Raw genomic sequence first — 23942 nt, forward strand, 5'->3', positions numbered from 1 at the left:
AAGCCTTGTAGAAGGACTTAGTCGGGCATAGCCGAAGCCTTGTAGAAGGTCTCACTTGGCCATAGCTGAAGCCTTTGTTAGAAGGATTCGGTCGTAACCAAAGCCTTTATAATTGTAGGGATTTATTTGAAATATCCGTAGCTCATATAATCTTCTTCCCGACCGTAGTAAATTCTTGACTGGTGCGTTATTGGGTCTTACTCGTAAAGTCCGAGGCCCAATCTCTTTCGTCTTAGTCGATCGGAATCGAAGCCTTGTGGGAAGGTCTTAGTCGGTCGGAACCGAAGCCTTTATGTAGGATTTTGTTGAAAAATTCAGGGTTAGAAGGAGTCATTTGGGCGTTGCCAAAGTCTTGTCTTCGGAAGTCTCATTTGGGAAATGCTGATGCTTCATTAGGAGGTCTCACTTGGGCATAGCCGAAGCCTCGTCTTCAAAAGTCTCATTCTGGCAAAGCCGATGCTTCATTAGGAGGTCTCACTCGGGCATAGCCAAAGCCTCGTCTTCGAAAGTCTCATTCGGGCAAAGTCGATGCTTCGTTAGGAGATCTTACTTGGGCATAGCTGAAGCCTCACCTTTGGAAGTCTCATTTAGGCAAAGCCGATGCTTTGTTGGGAGGTCTCACTCGGGCATAGCCGAACCCTTTCACCTGTGAAATTCCTTAGAATTTCTATTGGCTTTCGAAGGTCTTATTCATGTTTGGTACCGAAGCCTTTTACCTGTGAAATTCCTTTGAATTTTTGTAGGCTTTCGAAGGTCGCACTCGGGTTTGGAACCGAAGCCTTTTACTTGTGAAATTCCTTAGAATTTCTATAGGCTTTCGAAGGTCTCACTCGGGTTTGGAACCGAAGCCTTTACTTAGAGATTTCCTAAAAAATCTTCTAAGCTTTCGGAGGTCCCACTCGGGTTTTAAACCGATGCCTCTACTTAGAGATTCCTGAGAATTCTTTTAAGCTTTTGGTGGTCCCACTCAGGCGTTGCTAGAGCCTTATCTTCGGAAGTCTCATTCAGGCAAAGCCAATGCTTCATTGGGAGGTCTCACTCGGGCATAGCCGAAGCCTCGTCTTCGGAAGTCTCATTCAGGCAAAGCCGATGCTTCATTAGGAGGTCTCACTCGGGCATAGCCGAAGCCTCTTCTGGAGGTCTCACTTGAGCATAGCCGAAGCCTCATTAGGACTCATTCGATCATAACTGAAGCCTTTCTAGTTATAACTCCTTTAGATTTGCTAATCCTGTATGCCCCCATTCAAAAGAGATTTGGTTTCTAAAAATATAGATTGCACCAAAAATGTAGCTTGTCTACATGAGGAAATGAAAGTAACTAAGGATAGATGATAGCTTCTTTGCCCTTCTTTGATTGAGGAGCTTTGTCCTGACGATCTCGGCTTCCCGAACGCTCCCTTCTTTTTGCCGCAATAGTCCTTCTTTCTTGATCATTACTTCGTCCTTCTACGAATTTGGACAAGTTCCCCTGGGACATCAACCTCTCAATATCTGCCTTCAGATGTTTGCACTCATTCGTGTAATGTTCATAATCTTTATGGAAACGACAATATTTTTTCATGTTTCTCTCTCCTGGTTTAGCAATCATCCTCGGTAGCCATTTCAATATATCCTGATTCTTGATTTGCATCAAGATTTCCGACCGTGGGGTATTCAATGGTGTATAATCCACATGATCGGGCGAACGTTGCTTCCATCTCGAACGAGCTTTTCGACCCCGATCATGATCGGGCGGCTTCGACCCCTGGTCCTCTTCAATAACCTTCTCATCTTTGTTTGAGGCTTTGATCTCTCCTTGGCATGCTTCAGCCTTCAAGGATCTCCATCACTACAGCCTGCTTCTGACATCTCTATACGAGTTCAGGGTATGTGGCTGGCATATCTTGGAGCAATAGTGCCAGGAGTTTTCTGTTGGTAAGGCCTGTGAAGAGGGCAGTCTTGGTGACTTGTTCATCCAAGTTCTCAATCTCCATTGTTGCTTTGTTGAAACTCTGCCAGTAATCTTGAATAGACTCGTTATTTCCTTGCTTTACAGTAAACAGTGTCTCCTCGGTCTTCTTGGTCTGTATTCCACTTTGGAAATGACCAATGAATTTTCGAGCCAATTCTTCAAAATCAGCAATTCTTCCCGAAGGAAGATTCGAGAACCATTTTTGTGCTACTCCAGTGAGTGATGATCCGAATACTCTACACATTATTTGTCTGAATTACCCAGCAAGAACCATGGTTTGCTGGGAATAACTTATATGTGCTGTTGGATCTCCCAATCCATCAAATGTAGAGAATGCAAGGAGTCTGAAACCATGGGGGAACTCATACCTGGCAATGTGGTTCACGAATGGAGTTTTTCTGATGACAGAGTATGTATCATTGGTTCTTCTTCCTCTTGTGAGTTGCTCCAATTTCTGATTAATGTCCGCCAGTTCCCGATCGATGTATATCGCCTAAGTGTCATCTGACCGAATGCTGTCTCTACCTGAACGCTGTGACGTTGGTGTATGAGTGCGGATCCCTCATTCTAACTTGGTGAGAGTTCTTGTTCGACTCTCCTGTGCCCAATCATGCTAACCGTCTCTTAGGCAATTCTCCAGTTCTTCTTTCTCGAGACCGTCCTTCTCGACCCCTTCGAGGATCACGCCTGTAATTCTGGTCTTCGGCTTGCTGTCTATTTCCCTGAAGAGAATGCCCCTGTAGTGGGGAAAGTCAAATCCCAGTTAGTCATGTGCTCCCTCGAGCCTCCTCCTGATCATGGGGATTAGGATCTTGAGGAGCCACCACGTGCCTCGCCATCATTTGAAGCATCTACTGCATCTCTAGGAATTGGATCTGCATTTGATTCATCTGTTCTTGAAGGTCGTTTGGATGTTCATCTCCAATCAATCCTCCATCTTTGTGAACTTCTCGAGCACGACTTCCTTCAGGAAGATCTCCTTCAGGGATGTCTCCTTCTGGAGGGGGATGAGTATCTTGAATCCTTTGAGGCGCAGCTGCTGCTGCTGCTGCCGCTGATTTGGTAACCATGACTTTCTAAAGTGTTTCCCACAGACGGCGCCAAATGATGCGTCCAAAATCTGCTCAGCCTTGAGATCCCTGAGGAATATCCTGCAAAACAGTGTTAGATGTGGCCCGACCCTGGGGTCAGGAGGCCACCTCCGAAGGCTAAGTCAGTTAAGGAACTGATCACAAAGCTCTGGCGTGTTGCAGAGCAGAAATTGAATACGATAGTAAGGGAAATGATTTAGATACCTCTACTTTGTGCGACCCTTTAGTTTATATAGGGTTTACCTCTTGTTCTCTGTCGTTGGATTCATTCACGATCCTTCTTGGTGGCCGTCCGTTGTAGGGTTTTCCCCCCTTTTTCGGGGGTGGAAGTAGTTTCCATCTTCAACATGATTTCCCACTCCTCAGAGTAGCAATAACCATTTGTAAGTCAATCACGTATCCCGAACTCTTCGGGGTCACGTCTATATCTATAACTGTAGAGTCAGTCATCCTCACAACTGGTGGTTTAAACCAAGAACTCGGTCCCGACCATGGGGTCCGGGCTAACTGGGATCTATGACCCGACCGTGGTTGAGCTGCATTGATTGGGGTTGAAGATTGAACCGAAGGCAGACCCAGTTCGGTACAAATTTTATCCACAATAGGTGCTGAAAGTGGTCACTCTTTTGACATTTTATACATTATTTTTTTGAATTTTTTTAAACATCAATTTTTACTCTAGAAAGCCAAATATGAACCTAATAGTTATTCATTTCGGATTCGGGAATCAATGAATCATTATATGGAGAATGATTTGGAAGTCGGAATATTGTGATCTATTAATTTATCATGTTCAGTAAAAAAAAGTGGTTTAAATCGAATTCCAATTTGGATTCAAAAAGAGGTAAAATGAGAATTATTGATGTTTAGCTTATAGTAGAAATATATCAGTTTAAAAGTAGTTGTATTGAAAAAATTTGCCCCAGATGCCTTGGTCGCCGTATTGCCACCTAATCACTTAGGCAGTGCCCCAACCGCTTTGGTCACCGTGTTGCCTTGACAACTATGATCACTGCCCCTTATGAACCCTCCCCCACCTCCTCCAACCCTTGTGGCACCCCTCTCCCCCTTCTTTCTCTCTCGGTCCCCTCTCTTTCCCTTTCTCTGACTTTTGGCATTCTGAAAAAGAAAACAGAAAAGAGACAGAAAGAAAAAGAGAAGAAAGAAAAGAAAAGAAAAGGAAAGAAGAGAAAGAGAGAGATCATCCCTAAAACCTCCTCTAATCACCCCGTGCTACTTTAATTGAACACTAATCCTTCCTAAGATCGATCCTCACCATTCTCTTTCAACCCTAGGGTGATTTTTGGTATCTCAAAATCATCCCATGGGAGTTTGTTAAAACCCTAACATTTCACAAATACTACCTTAGCTCTTACATTGGATCCTTGTTATCTTAAAATCACCCATTAGACCTTGTTAAACCCTAGGTTTGGGTTTCCAACTGCTGGTTCAGTAAAGAGAGATTCTGGGCTAACCCTAAATTCTAGGTAATTATATCAAAGAATCCCTAACGCTAGAATTGGATTACATCATAATGACTTTCTTCAGCTGAGATACATGGAAAATGGGGTGCACTTCAGAGTCTGAATTTAGGCTTCAATTGGGTAGGCACTTAATAGCAGTGGCTCAGCTTTTCATTTGGTCTGTTGCCCAACTGTTTGAACTCTTCACCACTTGATAAGTCACCTCCCATTGGCCTGAGGTGTGCATCTGATCTTGGCTACTCTTAAGTTGGACTTGAGGTCATACAAGATGCTATCACACTCATGGAGGAATATGATTCGTCAACTCCTCAAGCTTGGTATGACACTCCTCCAAGGTTGTTAAGGCGGCAAGGCGACTAAAGTGGTTGGGGTTCCATTTAGGTGTTTAGGCGACAAAGCGGCAATAAGGCGACCAAAGCGGTTGGTCAAAATATTTCAATACGACTACTTTTAAGCTGATAAATTTCTATTATAAGCTAAAGAAACATTCAAGAATCACATTCATCTAAAAAAAACAAGCATTCAAGAATCATATTTATGAAAGATTATTAAAAAAAGAACACAAACATAAGTTCATCTCATCAAGCATCATAATATATGACTATAAACTATATCAAATTATAAGTATGAAAATGAAAGTAATAATTTTACATTTTTACTTACCTCTATGATAGTGTGATGCCAAATAAGTGCCTTATCCATTTAATGATTCATTGATTCCCAATTATAAAATGACTAACTATTAAGTTCGTATACGGCTTTGTAGAATAACTGTTTTTTTATAAAATCAAGAAAAAATATTATCATGTACAAAATGTCGCGTCTAGGCGGCAATAAGGTGCATAATGCGACAAAGTGGTAGCAATTAGGTGAAAAAGCAGCAAAACAACTGCATGTTAACAAAGCAGTTCAAAACTTTCAACTGCCTTGCTGCCTAGGCGGACGCTTTGACAACCATGCTGACTCCTCCCAATGCAACAATGCTTGGGTCTTGGCCATATACAGCCTGGAATGGTGTCACCTTTGTGGCTGAATGGTAGGTGATGTTCTACCAAGACTGCGCCCACGTGAGCCATGCCGTCTAGTCCTTAGGTTGCTGAGCACAAAAGCACCTAAGGTAGATCTCTAAGTTGTGATTCACCACCTTTGTTTGACCATCTGTTTATGGGTGATGAGAACTGCTGAAACTTATGGTTGGTACCAACCATCTTGAAGACTGAAGAGTTCTCTCAAAAGTTACTAAATGAACACCCAATCATGGTCAGACACATTCAATCTGGGGAATCCATGAAGTCTCATGAGATCAAGCATTGATCCTTGCTATACCTGAAAGGACAGATTTCTACCCTCCTCTATTCAATCCAATCACAAGGTCCCCATCCAGGTATTTGGCAGCCTACCTGATCCCCCTTCAATTCTTCTTGATTTCTATTTTAATCCCCTACTGCAGGATTGGTTCCTTCATTCCCTTTCATAACCAAGGTAGTCCTTGTCTCCCTAACCAGACACCACAATTTCCCCAAGCCAAGCCAAAAAATATCCCTTCTATTCCCCTACCTTGGATTCCAATTGCAGCCCTAATCTATCAGCCCATCCATAGTTACACCTTTTCATGAATTTAGCTCCCCCAACCTTCCCCCCTTCTCCCCCCCCACCCAAAAGAAAAGAAAAGAAACAAAGAAGTAATAATTGAAAAAATAAATAAAGAAGTTACTTTTCCATCCAAAATCAAGATTTCTCATAGCTTTGGTTCTAACCATCCAAATCTGTTGAAACTTGGAGAGCAGGCAAACCAGCAATAGTCTCAGACCAAGTTTCATCCTGTTCTAGATTCATTAGGTCCCCCAAACCCCATATTAATATTCTTTGTCTTATGTCTTGAACTTCTTGAAACCTTTTAACCCCACCTCTCCCCCCCCCCACAACAACAACCAAAAAAAAAAAAAATCTCAAAACCTAACCAAAATCCTTTGATCTTAACCCAAAGCACCCCATACATACCCAGTACAACCTGTCTGTCACAATTATAGAATTAGAGGTCACGGCTTCACCCAATTGGGCCACACCCCACAGGCAGGCCATCCCATAAACCATAACTGAATTTACCCTAACCCCTATTTTTGAAGCTTGGAGTTAATGCTGACCTAAAGATGGCCCTCACTCAATTATGTGTGTCATCAGCTTTACTTGTCAAACTGGTTCATGTTCAGTTTTCTTTGGTCATACTAATACATCATTCCTAACAATGTCTATGTAAAAGATCATATAAATCAGCAAAAATATCCATTTTCCAAATGCAATTTCCCTGGAAGACTGACAAGAAAATTTCCTTCCTTTTGTCTACTTTAAATTCATTTCAATACACAGATGTGCTTAGTTTCTCCATTTCCGCTTAGATTTTTTTTGAAGTTATTTTGTGCACTTATTTGTGGTTGATATTATTCTATTGGGGCAAAGCAGTACTGATTGTTTTTCTGTAATTGTATGTTTATTTCATAGGGAGATGAAATCTTATCTGTTAATGGAGTGGATGTCAGAGAGAAACCAGCTTTTGAAGTGTCTTCTTTGCTCCAAGGTCCCAATGAGACATTCGTGACAATTGAGGTTGTGATGCCAGAAACAGTAACACTGAGAAATATTAGCATATATCATACAGATCATTTACCTTTAGTTTTCAACTTAAATATTGATGCCTGTAGGTCAGGCACGGGAACTGTGGACCTATTCAATCAATTAATGTTCAAAGACGACTTACTGCTCGAAGCCCAGTATTATATAGATTGGAACAATTGGACAATGGAATCACTTCTGTGGGATATATACGCCTAAAGGAGTTCAATGCGGTAGCAAGAAAGGATTTGGTCATTGGTACATTCTCAATGCTTTAGTTGGGAAACAAACCCAATCCCCCTCCCCCTTTACTCATTTTCCTTCATTTGCTGACTTCATATTTTTGACAATATAAGGGAAGCCTTCAATTTTGTATATGCAAACAAGTGAGGTACATAACCGTGGGGTTTGCAATGGGTTCTGAGACACAGTTTTGACCTGCATGTCTTTTCTATCCTTTCTATGGTTTTACCTAGAGTATCAAGCAGTACTTGAAGATTAGATTTCTATTATGTTGAATGTAACCAGTCTCCTAAATCTGGATTACTTTTAGTTATTAATAAAGCTTATGTGAGGGGAGAGCAGTGTTCCGTGCAACTCTGCGTCCTCCATCTTCTCTTCTCCACCTAGTGCAGCAACTTGCTGCTCTTCTACCCATCTGAATGCGATCAGACAAGTGATCAGCAACCTGATGTGTTCAGTTGTGCCTATTCTGGGTTGTAGATCTCTACAAGTTGCAGCTGGTTTCTTGATCAGATGAAGCTATTTTTTTTAAGGAAAAGTTATACATATCAGATTGAGCCTTCGATCCAAGTTTGGTGCCTTATTGGCTTATTGCTAGTTGCCATCTTCTTCCATTGAATTCTCTTATAGAGTACTCTGTTTTTTCTTTTCTTTTTCCCCGGTCCTTTCTGTGTACTGCTTCTCTTCAGATCTATCTTCCTTTTTTCTTCCCCCCCCCCTTCTGTTGTTGTGAATTAACTATACAAATATTGGTATGATCTGTACCCCTAGTAACTTTTGTGTATGCTACATCTACAAAGTATTCTATTTCCCCTGTTTCTTGGAATGATCATCACTGCTACTTGTTGCTATTGTTACTGCAGTTTTCAGACTGCTTGATACTGCTACTGGTTTGCTGCTGCTGCTGTTTTTTAAATTCTGCTGATCTACTGAATGTTCAGATTACCACCAAAAGGTACTTCTAATTATCTTCTATGGGCTCAAGCTGCTGAGGCCTATGCTCACGCAGAAAGGAAAACTAAATCACATTAGAGATGATCCTCCTAAACCTGATCTCGAAGATCCTGCCTCTGTTTCTGCAAATGATGAATGGATGTGTGAAATCTCTACAGTTAAAATTTAGCCAAGGAACAATGTTGGACCCTCCATTGAGGCTAATGTGACGTTCCAGTCCTTAGTAAGATGGTATGGGAGGACTTTGTGAAAGCTATTCTCAGACCTAAGAATATTTCCCAGATTTTGAATTTTATGAAACAATCTTGTAGTTTCCTCAAGGGGAAAAGACAGTGATTATTTCAGCACCTACCAAGGGTACCTTGAAGAACATCAGATATACCAGCCCCTGAGCAGTGATCTTACTCACTCAAAACAATGACGATCTGAACTTTATTTTGCCAAATTCTTGGTTGGTCTTCATTCAAACTATCAGGCTGTCAAGAGCCAGTTGCTTACTTGGAAGCAGTGCCTTCCCATAATGAAATTTTCTTCCCGGCTGAATCACTTGGCGGAGTTAGAAACAAACTAATGTTGCTCTGTCAAGCACTGAAGCTGCACATAGGGCTAGACTCACACTATGGCTGAGTTAATGTGGTTCAATCCTTTCTTCTTGAACTGGGTTTTTTCACAACTCAACCTATAAAGATGTTTCATAACAATCAAGCTGCTATCTAGATTGCTAGTAACCCCACGTTTCATGAGCATACCAATCACATTGAGGTTGATTTGACACTTTGTCAAGGATGCTGTCCTCAGAAAGAAGATTGTCACTCTCTTTGTTCCATCATGAGAGCAGCTTGGTGATCTCTTCACCAGGCCCATGTCTGGCCCCGCCTTTAAGAGTGGTTGCAAGCTGGGGCATGGGAGATTTATATGCTCTAGCTTGAGGGATAGTATTAATAAGTGAGGGTACATAACCGTGGGTGTGCACATGGGTTATAACTCATAGTTTTTGACACGTCTTTCACGTTTCTTTTCTATTATGTTTATTTTCTATTCTTTCTATTTTTGTTTCTTTCCTTTCCCTTGTAGCTTGAGTATCAACCAATACTTGGGAAGATTAGTTTCTAGTTTTGATATACTGTATGTAACCAGATTTAGGAATTCTGCTGTCTCTGGATTTCCTTCAATTATCAATAAAGCTGCTGCATGAGGGGCAGAACAGTATTCTGTGCAACTCTTCCTCCGGCATCTCTTCATCTCTTCATCTTCTCTCCTTCATCTCTGTTTCTGTGTTCTTCACTTCTTCTTTGGCTTTGGTTTCCTAAAATTGACAGTATTCTATAAGGTTTTCTACATTGTGTTATAATATTCATGAATAAGGAATTACCATCAATTTGTATCCAATGTATTATTACATATTTAAGATATTATTCATAAATTTGTCATTTCATTTACTTAAGATACTATTCATAAATAAGTAAATACCCCCGCTATCTGAATCCTTGAAATAAATAGTTAAAAGATTAAAATCCTAAAATAATAAAAGCCAATCCCTAGTTCAAGGAAAAAAAAAAAAGGTTTTTGGCAATAGGTGAAATTTTAAAATTTTAAATGCAATTGGTTCTTACCCAATATGGAAATTCTATAAATCTTAATATGGTAAAGCATGCCAAAAGCCAAAAGCATGGTAAAGATTCATTTCATTTGATAGCTAAAAGGGTATTTGCATTCAAAGTGATTTTGACCACATTTGCACACCCCAAATAAAGTTTGATCAGAACACTAGTCCTCCAATATAAGTCAATTTTAAACAATTTCAGATTTGTTGGAAAGCTGGTTTTGTGCTGTACCTAATGCAAAACGTCCGCAATAAAGATATAATTATTCCAGTCAATTTTCTTAGAGAACAGGAACTCCCTGAATTGAGAGCACTTTAGTTACTTATAGAAAAAATCATATTTTCTAAGAATAATATAAACCAAATGTTAGACCAGGTATTATCATGATAATGGCTAATTCTAGGAACTGTATAAACCAACTGTTTGTTTTAGTTGTTTCAAATTTCCAATGGCTTGCTTCTTTAGTTTTACTGTCGTCAATTTCTATATTGATCTGTCCACTAAGCGCTTAGGCACCCCTATTGCTGCATTGGATTGCCTTGGCTTCGGGATAACGATCTCCTTCTTACAAGATCTGAAGTCTCTCAGGTAAGAAATGTCAACAAAGTTGAAAATTCAACTTTCTTAGGTGAAGGTCAGACTTTTAACAATCACTCGCAAACATAATACTCGGAATCTGAGTCAATTTGACCTATAATTCTGGTTGAATATCAATCTTAGATGCCTAATTTAATTGCCAGAATTTGAGCTCAATTTGACTTGTCTGATTTAAACTACATAAAAGAAACTTCAGGTCAGACCTGAAAATAGGACAGAATTAGGAGAGTCTCTGGGAAGCCAGATCAATTAACCTTGGTCCAAGCCCCTTTTGATAGATACATCTCCCAAAAACTGCTCTAATCAGATTCAGATGGTGAATGAATTGGACAGATAGACGACTCTACAGCAGATCAATCAGAGGTTATAAATCAATCTCTGATGGAATTTAACAGCAACAAAATACTTAAGAACAGTATTCGATTAGAGTTATAGCTTGAAATAAAAGAATCAAACAAAGCACAGCAGTATCAATCAAAAGGAGATACATTCAGACTAGAGAAGAAGAGGGTACATTCAGTACCTTATCTATTGGGACACAGACTAGAGAAGAAGGATCCATAACCATATTAACCCAGAAGACACATTAACCATGGCTTAACACTGAGAAGAGGGAACTATACTATCATTAACTTTCAATGATGTCTGGCTCCCTACAGGACTGAAAGGAATTTAAAGCTTTGAACTTTTATTCATCTTACACACATTTGCAGCCAATGGCTCTTACAAGTATTTAGTGAATAGGAAAGTGTACAAGTAAAATCCTATTGCTAAGCAAATTAATAAGAAGCATAATAATAAAAGGAGACCCTCTCATGCAAGGTGAGGGATTTCAAAGCCTATTCAACAATTAGAAAGAAAAAAAAAAAAAGAAAAAAAAAAAAAAAAAAGAAAAAAAAAAAAAAAAAAGAAAAAAAAACTGTACATAATAATAGGAGACCTTGAGGGATTTCAAAGCTATTCAACAATTTATTGAAAAAAAAAAAAACCTAACTATTAAATGTTAATCCGGTAGGCACCTTCTCCCCATATTCTAGGCCCCATTAAGTGGCACATTGCAATAAACACATGAGATCAATTGCCCAACGCATACATAATAATCCAAACCAAAGCCTATTTCCAATAAATTAGTTTGTTAAGGTAACTTGCCTGCATCATTAGGGCTGAAGAGAAATTGGCATTTTACAGCTTAGCGGTGGGTTAAAATAATTGAAGTAGGTCTGGTGGGGAGAGTATGTTCGATGGAATAATTTCTTAGATGTATTACTGCATCCCCAAGGGTTTGGCCTACTTTTCACGGGTCAGTGGAATCTTTATGCCCAAAACCCTGATTCCAGTAGTCATTTATTTGGTACCTCCCAAGGGGCGGGGACTGCCATTCTAACTCTTCTTGGGGGATTTCATTCACAAACGCAAAGTTTATGGCTGACTGATATTGCACATCATCATTTAGCTATTGCGCTGATTTTTCTCGTTGCTGCTCATATGTGTAGAACTAACTTCGGGATTGGGCACAGTATGAAAGATCTTTTAGAAGCACATATTCCTCCGGGTGGATGATTGGGATGTGGACATAGGGGTCTTTATGACACAATCAATAATTCGATTCATTTTCAATTAGGCCTCGCTCTAGCCTCTTTAGGGGTTATTACTTCCTTGGTAGCTTAACACATGTACTCTTTTCCTGCTTATGCATTCATAGCACAGGACTTTACTACTCAAGCCGCGTTATATACTCATCATCAATACATCACAGGATTCATCATGACAGGAGCCTTTGTAAATATGAAATATGAATCAGAATTCCACTCAGCTGGATGTTTTAAGAGGGGACCTGTTTTAGGGATGAGCAGAGAAGTTTTGATAAACTTGTTTTCAAGAATGCTGGTCATCACTAGGTTTGAATTTCTGAGCTCAAGCAAGCAAATATGAAATGTCAATGTTAGGAGGGATTATATGCTGAATCATAGGAGTTTTGAAAACAAGCTTTCTTGAATACTTTATGAGATGCTTCATTCTTTTGAGATCATTTTCTGCTGGCTAATTTGGATCTTTATGTATTGAGTGCCTCGTTTATTCTCTGTGGTGTCCATCAGCAGTGTTATTTCTTCATCTTGTTCTTTCTCTGCAAGGTTCAGTTGCATCTGAGATAAAGCTAAGTAAATAATGGTTGTTGCAGCAATGAAGCGTCTTCAAGACCTTGGTGCATCTAATTTCATTCTGGATCTTAGAGATAATCTTGGTGGACTTGTGCAGGTATGAGTTTGGCATCTTAGTCTTGCATATTTTGTGTAATTTCTCCATTGTATGTGAAACAAAATATGAGGAGAAGGCTTTTCATTCTATTAAAGGAATTGATTTGCATTTTTCAGACCATAGTTTCCTACTTTGTGGTGCATTTCAATATATTTTTGAGAAAGAATATTTCTCTCTTCTGAAGAGTTAATTACTAAACCTTTTTCCATAGATAGTGCTAAAACAATTGTTCATCTTCTTGGATATGGATTTCGTTAACAAATGGAAAGGAGAAACTCCTAATAGAAATATAAAATTCGTGAAAAAGCATTTCAACTGTTTCATGAATTCCTTTGATTTTTTACCTCCTGAGATAGATTGATGTAAACCAAGGAGGGAGGGATTACTTTTTACGGGATACTGATGAATAGCAGACCCAATTAGGGTTTTAAAAGCCCATGGCTAATGGAGATTAGGGTTTTACAGCTTGCTGCTAGGGTTACTAGGGCTTAACTTCAGCTAAGGTTGAGGGGAATTGAAGAATAGGTTCACACAACTGAATTTTACAGGTCCTAGGGCTTCAATCCAATTCTGTATCTTATGTATTTTCTGCAATTTTCTGTTTCAGAACTAGGGTTATGGTTGTGCAAGCGATGGGGATGGTTTCTAGGGTTTAGAAGGGTGGGGGATGCTACTGGCTGTAACTGAAGGCTAATAATGGGGTGGTTTTGGAGTTATTCCTACTGTAGTTTAGGGCTTAGAATGAGGGGACAGCAAGGTTTCAGATTTTCCAGGGTTAGGGAAATTTCCAGAAAATTGTTGCACGGAAGGGGGAAGAAAGGGAAAGCGGCGGGGAAGGCTTTAGGGTTTGGGTTGGGGAATGGGGATTGGTACTTGCTGCAACTTGACAAGGGAGCGAGGAAGTGAGGAAACAATGCTGCTGCTGCTTTGCTGGCTGGAATTATGAAGAAAACAATCTCACAGGGGCTGCCACAGGGTTTCCTCCCCTGGAAACCCTACCTCAATCATTCGAACCTCCTTGGCTATACCTCTCAGAAAATTTAATTAATGATCAAAACTGGTTTGTTACATTCCCTGGCTTTGAATTTACAGCCAACTAAAAGGACTCCTACTGGAACTTGATCCTAGGAGTTAAATTTAATAAAGACTTACTCTTTAAGAACTTCTACTCTCACTTGGACTCCTGCTCCAACTAGACGTAGCAACTACTAATTACAACTGAATTTAAAAAAATAGAGTAAAAGGACTGCTAACAACTATTTGAACTCTTTGACTCTAAGAGTCCTTTTCAGACTAGGACTCCTAGGATAAAGACAAAACAGCATAGGGCACCTGGGGAACAACCAAACTACCCCTGAATGGTGCGAATCCTCAATGTGGGTCATGGGTAGAGTTCTGCTGCCCTAGTTCTTGTGACTCCTGATAGGGGGCTTCTGGTGGTTTACATTGTAGATCAACTATTGAAACATGTTTAAACAGGTATAAATGCTGAAGTGGCGTTCTATTTGAGGCAAGGTTCAGAAACTTTGTTTTTGGGGGGATGATTAAATAAATTCATTAAAAAGAAACAACAATCGCACATACATTAAGGCAGGAATTTAGCAGAATAAAGGCGCACAGACATTGCAAACCTGAATGGGGCTCAAAAAAACTGGGCCGAACAGTGGCCAAAAAAGAAACTATTTTACAGATTTTTTCTTATTCTTCTTCCTCATGGAGGACTTGAGATCAACCAAGAAGTCATCACCGAATGGATTGTGCCCTTAATAGGTCGATTACTTCTTCTACACTCAGCACAATCAAGATCATGCGCGGGGGGGGGGGGAGATAGGAGCATCAGAATCGTGCTCTGTAGCGTTTAAATTGCAAGCCAGAGATTTGGCAGAACAAGCAAAGGCTGGTTACAGGAAAGAGGGGCTGGAGGAGGAAGGGTGAGGGGTGATTAGAGGAATGGGCCGAGAGGCCCAAAACCGAGGTGGGAAGAGAGTAGAGAGGAGAGGTGCAGGGGTTAATAAAATGGGGCCCATGGGCCGAATAAGAAGGAATTGAGAGATTGGAGAGAAGGGGTGTGGGTTCAGGTGAGAGAGCGTCATTTTGGTTTGGGACAAGAGATGGGACTTTAGGGATGTCCCAATGGGAAGGGGGGAGGCCAAGGAGAGAGGTTTTGGGGAAATTGGGAAGCTCCTGAGGCATGGAATCAGTGGCAGTGTGTTGTTCGGTAGCGTGGTATGGGTTATAATCAGAAAGGGTATGCACAGGGTCAGGGTGATCAATAGGTGCAGAAGGCAAGGAGCTAGAGATGGAAATGTTGGGAAGGTTGCCGACTGAGAGGTCAGCAGAGTTAAGATACAGCAGCGTCAGAGATTACAAGGCGGGAGACACCATTTTGAATCCCACTGGAGAAGTTAGCCAAAGCCTTCTGGTTACGCCGGAGGTGGGAGTAGATAGAAAGATGCGAAGCTTCAACGGTATCTTTAGGGGCAGAAATGGAGGCTTCAACAACAAAAGCATTGGAGGAGTCATTGATGGCAAGGGCAGGGGCATTGTCTATAGCTTCAGTAGATTCAATGGCTACTGTAGGGTCCAAAGAGGAGACATCGACAGTGATTTCTTCCAGGATGTCAAGAATGGGAGTAGAGGTAGCTATGATATCTATCGGCATGTGTTCAAGATGGACTTGAGGAGGAGCAACAAGAAATCCAGGGGAGCAATTAGTGGCGTCATGACCAAAGGAGTAGCATCGGTTGCACTTCAGGGGAATCCAGTCGTAAACAATCACTTGGTTGAAGGAATGTCCTTTATCATCTTTAATAGATATGGATGAAGGCAATTCTGTTATTCTGTAGCAGCAGAGATTTCAACACTAATCATAGTTGTCAAGGCGTCGCTTAATTGTCGCCTCGGCGTCTGGGCTCCTTCGGAGCGCCTCAAATTGGCGTCGCCTTATTTTTAGGCAATAAGGCTTCCGCTTTTTTTTCTTTCTTTTTTAAATCACGAGAAAGATGCCTAATCAAAGGCATGTATTGAAATACTTATTAGATTCTGATTGTAAAGTATCTATTGTTTGAACCTATATGCATATGTATAATGATGCTACATGTGATCAAATGTTAAAATAAAAATAAAAACAAACAAAATTGAAAGAGATTAAGTTCTTGACTCAAGTCTCACACTCTCACTCTCACTCTCACTCTAATCCCTAATCTCTTTCTCTCTTCCTCTCTTCCTCTCTTCCATTCCCGCAGCGACACTCCGGCAAGCAGTGGTCAGTAACAAGCAACTTCTTCTCTTCCTTTTTTCTTGCGACTTTTTATTTAGGACCTATTATGTGTGGTTTGTAGTATGTTGGATGACTAGAGGTAGTCTGATATTAGTTTTTTTATTATATAAGATATGATAGATTTAGAGTGAATGAGATGTACACTAAAAATTTCACTTAAAACGCCTCAACCGCCTCAAAAGCGCCTTGGAGGGTGCCTCGTCAACTCATTGCCTCAATTAGCCTAAACCGCCTTGCATCGCCTCGTCGCCGTGACAACTATGACACTAATACAAGCATAACACATGCGTTCCATTGAGAGGGTCTTCAATCAGTGCAAAGAGGACAGCCAATGGCAGAACCAATTCTACCCAGGCACTGTTGGTTCCAAGGGAGGTTGATCCACAGAGGAATCGAGCTGAAATTGATCTTGCGTAGAGGCAACGAGGGCTCCCAAGTCTTGATGAAAATTGGAGATTTTCCGATAAGCCATGGGGAGCCTTCTAGGCTCTGGATTTGCAGGCAGGAGAGCTGAAGTTGAAAAGGAATAAACTTGAGTCGAGCAAGAAGGAGTCCATTAAACCAGAGGACTTCCATTGTTTAGAGAGAGAGGATTTAGTAATACCAAACGGAGGGCAGGGACCAAGGATTTGGCCAATGACTGCAGATTGCCAGCGGAGGATGCCATTTTCAGTGGCAGAGTAGGGGCAACGAACGATAGGAGAAGGGGAAGGGGCCAAAGGGGGGAAGAAAAAGAGGTTACAGTTGGTGGGAGTGGAGCTAGAGAAGGAGGGAAAAAGGGAATTCCAGGGCCTATTTGTGTCTAAGTTAGTGGAGGTAGGATTGCGGCAAAGGATGGAAGGGGGTTCATAAACTTATTTGTTTTAGTGTTACATCTGATAGAGCCTTAAGACAACCAAAATACCAAAATTTTGGTGAAATCAAAATTCGGTATTATAAAGAAGAAATTACTCTGGCGCCTCGAAACAGAGGTAGTTAAATACTGACACCTCACTTTATCTTTCATAAGCAAGGACACCAAAGTTGGATTTCATTGGACGTACTAGTCCAATGCATTACTAAATCTTGTTAAACAATCATATATATATATATATATATATATATTTAATTCCTAAGTTACCCATTTCAATTATATGAGATTACCTAAATACCCTTATCAAAGGCTGAGGAGAAGAAAGAGATAAGCAGTAGCACCATAGTCTTCATCAACGAGACAAAAACCCTACTGAGACCCAATTCAGATTTCATCTACAAACTTATCTCCGCCTTTACTCTCTTCATCATCTTCATCTACATCTAATCCTTTCCTCCGCCATTCATCTTCATCTTCATCTCACCATAGATGACATAAAAATGGATAGAAACTAATTCTTTAGGCAAAGAATACTAGTAGCTGATGCTCAGAAGCCATTCTTACAACTCATTGACCAGCAGGCAAGGTGGTAAGGCGAGCAAAGCGGTTGGGGACCTGCCTAAGTGATTAGGCGACAAAGCGGCCCTAAGGAGACAAAGCGGCCCTAAGGAGGCAATAAGGCGACCAAAGCGGTTGGATCAAATGTTTCAATACGACTACTTTTAAGCTGATAAATTTTTATTATATGCTAAACAAACATTCAAGAATCACATTCATCTAAACAAAAAGCATTCAAGAATCATAATTATGAAAGATTATTCAAAAAAGAACACAAGCATAAGTTCATCTCATCAAACATTATAACAGAGACTATAAACTATATCAAGTTACAAGTATGAAAATTTTTAAGTAGTAATTTTACATTTTTACTTACCTCTATGATAGTGTGATGCCAAATAAGTGCCTTATCCATTTAATGATTCATTAATTTGCGATTCCCAAATGACTAACTATTAAATTTGCATACTGTTTTGTAGAATAAATTTGATTTTTAAATAATCAATAAAAAATATTATTATGTACAAAATGTAAAAAAAAATGACCGTTTTGGTGTCTAGGTGCTAATAAGGTGCACAAGGTGACAAAGTGGTAGCAATTAGGTGAAAAAGCAGCTAAAAAACTGCATGTTAATAAAGCGGTCAGCCTCCTTGCCGCCTAGGTGCACCTAGGCAGATGCTTTGACATCCATGCCTGCAGGGACTATCTTGAACATGTCATTAATCTTATAAATGCCTGTGTCCACCACCTTTTTAATTTTCATTTTTCCTGTTTCTTATCATCTTCTGCGCAATCAAACCAATACTGAAAGAGAACAGAGAAGGAAAAGAGAAGGAAGGTGAGTTTGGTTTTCAAAATTGAAGTCACGGAGGAAAGAATCTTATATTGGTGGTTCGGTTTGATGGCTGTTCAAGTGCAGCAGTATCTGGAGAATCTGGGTTTTACTCTGTGCGGTTCGCAGGAATGGACGGATTCATGTGGTGGGTTTATGATTCATATCTCGTTCCTCAACCACAAGAACAGATGCAGCAGTTACCGAATATCAATCTACTAAGAAATCACAATCTGGGTTGAGCAAATAGTCCCCTTATTGCTGCTGCTTCTTTATCATCACAAAGAAATCACCTGTCAATAGTTTTTTCCAAGTCTTTGACTTCTCAGATTGATAAACTACATTGGAGGCTGATCGGTATTTTCTGTTATAGGATGGGTATTCTTTGTTTTTCCTTTTGTTGGTAGATAATAATTCTCATTTAGTTGTTTCTGATTTATAGTTCTGTGGTGGGTGGAAAACATAATTAGAGAAAGGTTAGCTCTGCAAGATGAGGAGCTACTTGTGGTTGCTGCTGGGTGTTCTTCGCGCTTCAACAATGTAGTTCTTAGGCTCCAAATGAGATAGGGCCTGGGGTGAGAGGGAAATCATGAAGAGTTGTTGGAGAGTGGGTCTGATGGAGAAGGGTGGATGAGGTCTTTTCACCCCATTATATATGACGGTATAATAGTTTTTACAACTGTACCACTAAGGCACTAACCATTTTAATGGAACTGGAGTCGTGCTTATTAAAGATAAAGGTTCAGTGTTGAAAGGCCTCTGTTTTGGGGTGCCTCAACAATTTGCTCTGTTTCTTTTTTTTTTAATATGTTTTAGGCCAAATTAAGTCATGAAATTTAGGCTCCATTACACATTTAATTGATCATATTTCAAAAGTATTTACCGAAATTTGTGCTTTTGGTTGGAACCCTGATTGCTGTAACTGTCATATTCTCATAAATTTTGAGAGGAATGTTCCAACTATGAGAAACAGTTACAACAGTATGGCTGAAATTTCATGGGTGTGATAGCAGTGTTCTCAGTTTCTTCAGTTTTAGTCTGTGGAAGTGGATTTTCATGAATGGGTGATAAGAACCCACTAATCCAATCCAAAATTTAATACTGAAACCAAGAAATTGACAAAGATATCTGGCTTTAATTGCGCCAGTCACCCCACAGAATTCGGTGCAGCTCCTTAAAGACTGAGGAAAAAAAGAGGTAAGCAGTAGTGCCATCGTCTTCATCAACGAGACGGAAACCCTACTGAGACCCAATTCAGAATTCATCTACCAACTCATCATGGCCTTTACTCTCTTCATCATGTTCATCCACATCTCGGCCTTTCCTCCCCCGTTCATCATCTTCATCTGGATCTCACCACAGGTGACATAAAAATGAATACAAACTAATTCTTCAGGCAAAGAATACTGGTATCTAATGCTTGGAAACCATTTTCACAAGTTATTGACCCGCAGGGACTATCTTGAACGTGTCATTAATCTTATAAAGGCCTGTGTCCACCACCATTCCTGTTTCTTACCATCTTCTGGGCAATCAAACCAATACTGAAAGAAGGCAGAGTAGGAAAAGAGAAGGAAGGTGAGTTTGGTTTTCGAAATTGAAGTCACAGAGGAAAGAAATCTTATACTGGTGGTTTGGTTTGATGGCTGTTCAAGTGCAGCAGTATCTGGAGAATCTGGGTTATAATCTGTGCGGTTCGCAGGAATGGATGGATTCATGTGGTGGGTTTCATGATTGATATCTCGTTCCTCAACCACAAGAACAGATGCAGCAGTTACAGAATATCAATCTACTAAGAAATCACGATCTTGGTTGTGCAGATAGTCCCCTGATTGCTTCTTCTTTATCATCACAAGGAAATCATCTGTCAATAGCGTTTTCCAAGTCTTTGGCTTCTCAGATTGATAAACATACATTGGAGGTTGATCAGTATTTTCTGTTATATATACTAAAATGGATTAATCTCTGATGGGTATTCTTTGTCTTTCCTTTCCTTGATTGATAAGAATTCTCATTTAGTTGTTTCTGATTTTTAGTTTCTGGGAGGGTAGAAAACAGAATGAGAGACTAAGGGTAGCTCTGCAAGATGAGGAGCTGCTTGTAGTCGCTGCTGGGTGTTCTTCGAGCTTCAACAATGGAGTTCTTTGGCTCCAAATGGGATAGGGTCTGGGGTGAGAGGAAATCATGAAGAGTTGTTGTAGATTGGGTTTGATGGAGAAGGGTAGATGAGGTCTTTTCACCCCATTATATATAAGGGTATAATAGTTCTTACAACTGTAGCACTGACCATTCTAACGGAACTGAAGCCATGTGCTTATTAAAGATAAAGGTGCAGTGTTTAAAGGCTCCTGTTTTCGAGTGCTACAACAATTTACTCTCTCTTTTTTTTTTTAATAATATGTTTTAGGCCAAATTAAGTCGTGAAATTTAGGCTCTATCACATATTGAATTGATCATATTTAAAAAGTAGTTGCATAAATTTGTGCTTTGGGTTGGAACCCTGATTGCTGTACACAGTCGAATTTTCATGTATTATACATTTAAACATTATTTAAGTACTTAGGAAGTAATAAGCAACTAAAAGTTTTAAACATGTTATGAAGCAAATTATTCTTGCATGTTGTCAAAGATTCATAATAATTAAATTTAGAATATCGTTACATAAATACCCTGCTAAATTCCTAATGCATTTGTTTACTATTTGGTAAATACTATCAATAGCTAGCATGTTGTCTAGGATCAATTCCACCAAATTCTGATAGGAGTTGACGCGCATTGTTCTTTGAGTACCTATCCTGGGACATGGATCACCAAATTATGAAGAAATCCACAGCTTTACGATGGTACGAATCATATGATGCTGTTGGTAGCATATACAGCTGGTGAATTCAGTAGGAGAAGACGTCTTCTACAAAAGCACGATTTACTACGTCCCTTTGAGTGGGAGTCACTCAATTACCAGTTCTTCCGCGATTTCAAACCCAAGTTCAATGTTGACCAAAGTTGGTTCTTCTAGTTTGAGGTTACATTTAGCTTCTTCTGAATTGAAACCTGTGAAATATTCATCGGGTTTTGAACCATGAATCCGAGAAGGCAAAATCACTTTTCAAGAGAATTTGCCACTTTTCTCTGTCCTTTTTCAATGTTGTCAGGTAGAGTACTTAAAAAAAATTTCTTATAAGCAAAAGATAAGATGAAGCTAAACCTAATCAAACCTTTTGTTAGCTACATTGGGTCAGTTGCCTAGATCCTTTGCAGACATTCAGAACTGTTTACATTCATGTTCATTGTGTACACAAAGCCAAAAAAGATAAAGCTAAACCTAATCAAACCTATTTCTAACTACATGGGGCTAGTTATAGACATCCTTTTTAGACAATCAATACTATTTATGTCCATGTTTGTTGTGTACCCAATCTCAATGGCATTCATATCTTCACTTTTATTCTTCAAGAATGATAAGAATGCTCTCCCCCAGAAAAAGGCTTTTAGATTTTTGAGAAGAATGTTCAACTATGAGAAACAGTTAGAACAATATGGCTGCAACTTCATGGGTGCGACAGTATCTTCTCAGTTTTTCAGTTTTAGTTTGTGGAAGTGGATTTTCATGAATGGGTGATAAAAACCTACTAATCCTATCCAAAAATGCTGAAACCAAGAAATTGACAAGATATTAGGCTTTAATAGCTCCAGTCACCCCCCACAGCTTTCAATGCAGCTCCCCAGCCATAGGCTGCTCAAAATCCTCACATATACATTAGGTACCCTCTCCTCTCAATTCCCCCTATTCATTATCCCTCAACTAACCCTAACACTCTCTCTCCTCCACATGGTGTCATCCTAGGGCCTTAACACTAACAACAACAATAAGCCTTGTCCCAACTAAATGGGGTCAGCTACATGGATTATACCTTCCAATCAGTTCTGTTTGAGGCCATGCTATATACAAGGCCTAAGCTGTGCATATCCGTTCTCACCACTTCTCTTAATGTTATCTTTGGTCTACCTCTAGCTCTTCTAGTACCTTCAATCTAGATTATATCACTTCTCCGTATAAGGGCATTTAGAGGTGTTTGTTGAATGTGGTTGTGCTACCCCAAACGACTTTCTCAAAGCTTATCACTTATGGAGCAACTCCCAGACCAGCTCTTATATGGTCATTCCTCATCTTATCCTTCTTAGTTTTGCCACTCATTCATTTTGGCATACTCATTTTTGCTACACTGAGGTTATCTATATGATTCTTTTTAACAACCTAACACTGCACCATACATAATAGCTGGTTAGTTTCTATCAAATTTTCCTTTATGCTTTAAAATGTCGATCACACAAGACCTCAGATGCACCTCTCCACTTCATCCACCCTATTTTAGTTCTTTGGTAAATATCATCTTCTATATCACCTCTTTTATTTATGATTGACCCTATGTACCTTAAACAATCACTTTGAGCAATCTCTTTATCATCAAGTTTCACCACCTCATTGTCTGCCTTATGATGGCTAAAGTTACAAACTAGATATTCTGTGTTCGTTCTACTTAGTTTAATGGCTCTTGATTCCAAAGCTGCTCTCCATGATTGTAACTTGGTATTAATCCCCACTTGAGTCTCATCAATCAACACAATATCATTAGCAAGAAGCATACACCAAGGGACCCTATCTTGATTGTCTTTGGTTAATTCATCCATTGCAAGTGCAAATAGATATGAGCTTAAAGTTTATCCTTGATATAGCCCAACTGTAATTGGGAATTCATTACTTTGTCCCCCCACTGTTCTTACACTTGTCACTGAACCATTATACATATCCTTAACTATGTCTATATATTTACTTGTAACACTTCTTTTCTCTATTACTTACCAAATTAACGCTCTAGGAACTCTACCATAAGTTTTTTCTAGGTTAATAAATACCATATGAAGGTCTTCCCACACTCTCTATACCTTTTTGTGAGTCTCCTAATTTGGTAAATAGCCTCCGTTGTAGATCTTCCTGGTATTAACCCAAATTGGTTCTCCGTAATTGTGGTTAAGTGTCTCAAATGGGTTTCAGTTACTCTCTCCCATAAGTTTATAATATGGCTCATTAGTTTAATACCCCTATAGTTATTAGAGCTTTGGATATCTCCTTTATTTTTACAAATTGAAACCATGATGCTTCTCTTCCATTCATAGGGGCCCTTACACTACTGGCTCCCTCGAAATTCACCTTGTCCTCTAGGTGAATGAAAATTTGAAGCTTGGTCTTCACATGCTTGCCACACAACAACTCCAACTCAGCAACATTCTCATAGGCCTAATAGCAGATTCAATTCCAAAGACACAACTGGTGTCCATCAGTCTAGTAAAAAAAAACCAACTAGATATGTAGATGTAGAAATATCAACATCAAAGACATCACTCCACATGTGACTGTAGCAAGCAACTTCATAGCCAACAACAACATGTAGCAAACATGGAGCTGGATGTACAACTTCCAATGTGGGCAAGTCCAACATCACCTTCTGACGAAGATGCTTGGGCCGCTCCACTGTGTTAACATTTGCAGTCGGACATATAATTTGAACAATAAAACAGAGCAGAATTGCTGACTCCAAAATATGTACAGGAAAAGAGTCCTGGTTTCTTT

The 23942-nt window shown here is 39.7% G+C and overlaps 1 protein-coding gene across 1 annotated transcript in view; it reads left to right on the top strand.

Annotated features, from left to right (window-relative positions):
- The window catches only part of LOC149022326 (carboxyl-terminal-processing peptidase 1, chloroplastic-like), a 55783-nt gene that overhangs the window by 19899 nt on the left and 11942 nt on the right, over positions 1 to 23942 (top strand). The window contains exons 4-6 of the mRNA XM_089150452.1: positions 7026 to 7130; positions 7226 to 7394; positions 12714 to 12790. Coding sequence (XP_089006578.1) covers positions 7026 to 7130; positions 7226 to 7394; positions 12714 to 12790 — 351 coding nt within the window. The remainder of the gene's footprint in view (positions 1 to 7025; positions 7131 to 7225; positions 7395 to 12713; positions 12791 to 23942) is intronic.

This window comes from Hakea prostrata, chromosome 3 (genome assembly GCF_041222555.1).
Source record: "Hakea prostrata isolate BN-2017 chromosome 3, UWA_Hpros_2, whole genome shotgun sequence".
Classification (NCBI taxonomy): domain Eukaryota; kingdom Viridiplantae; phylum Streptophyta; class Magnoliopsida; order Proteales; family Proteaceae; genus Hakea; species Hakea prostrata.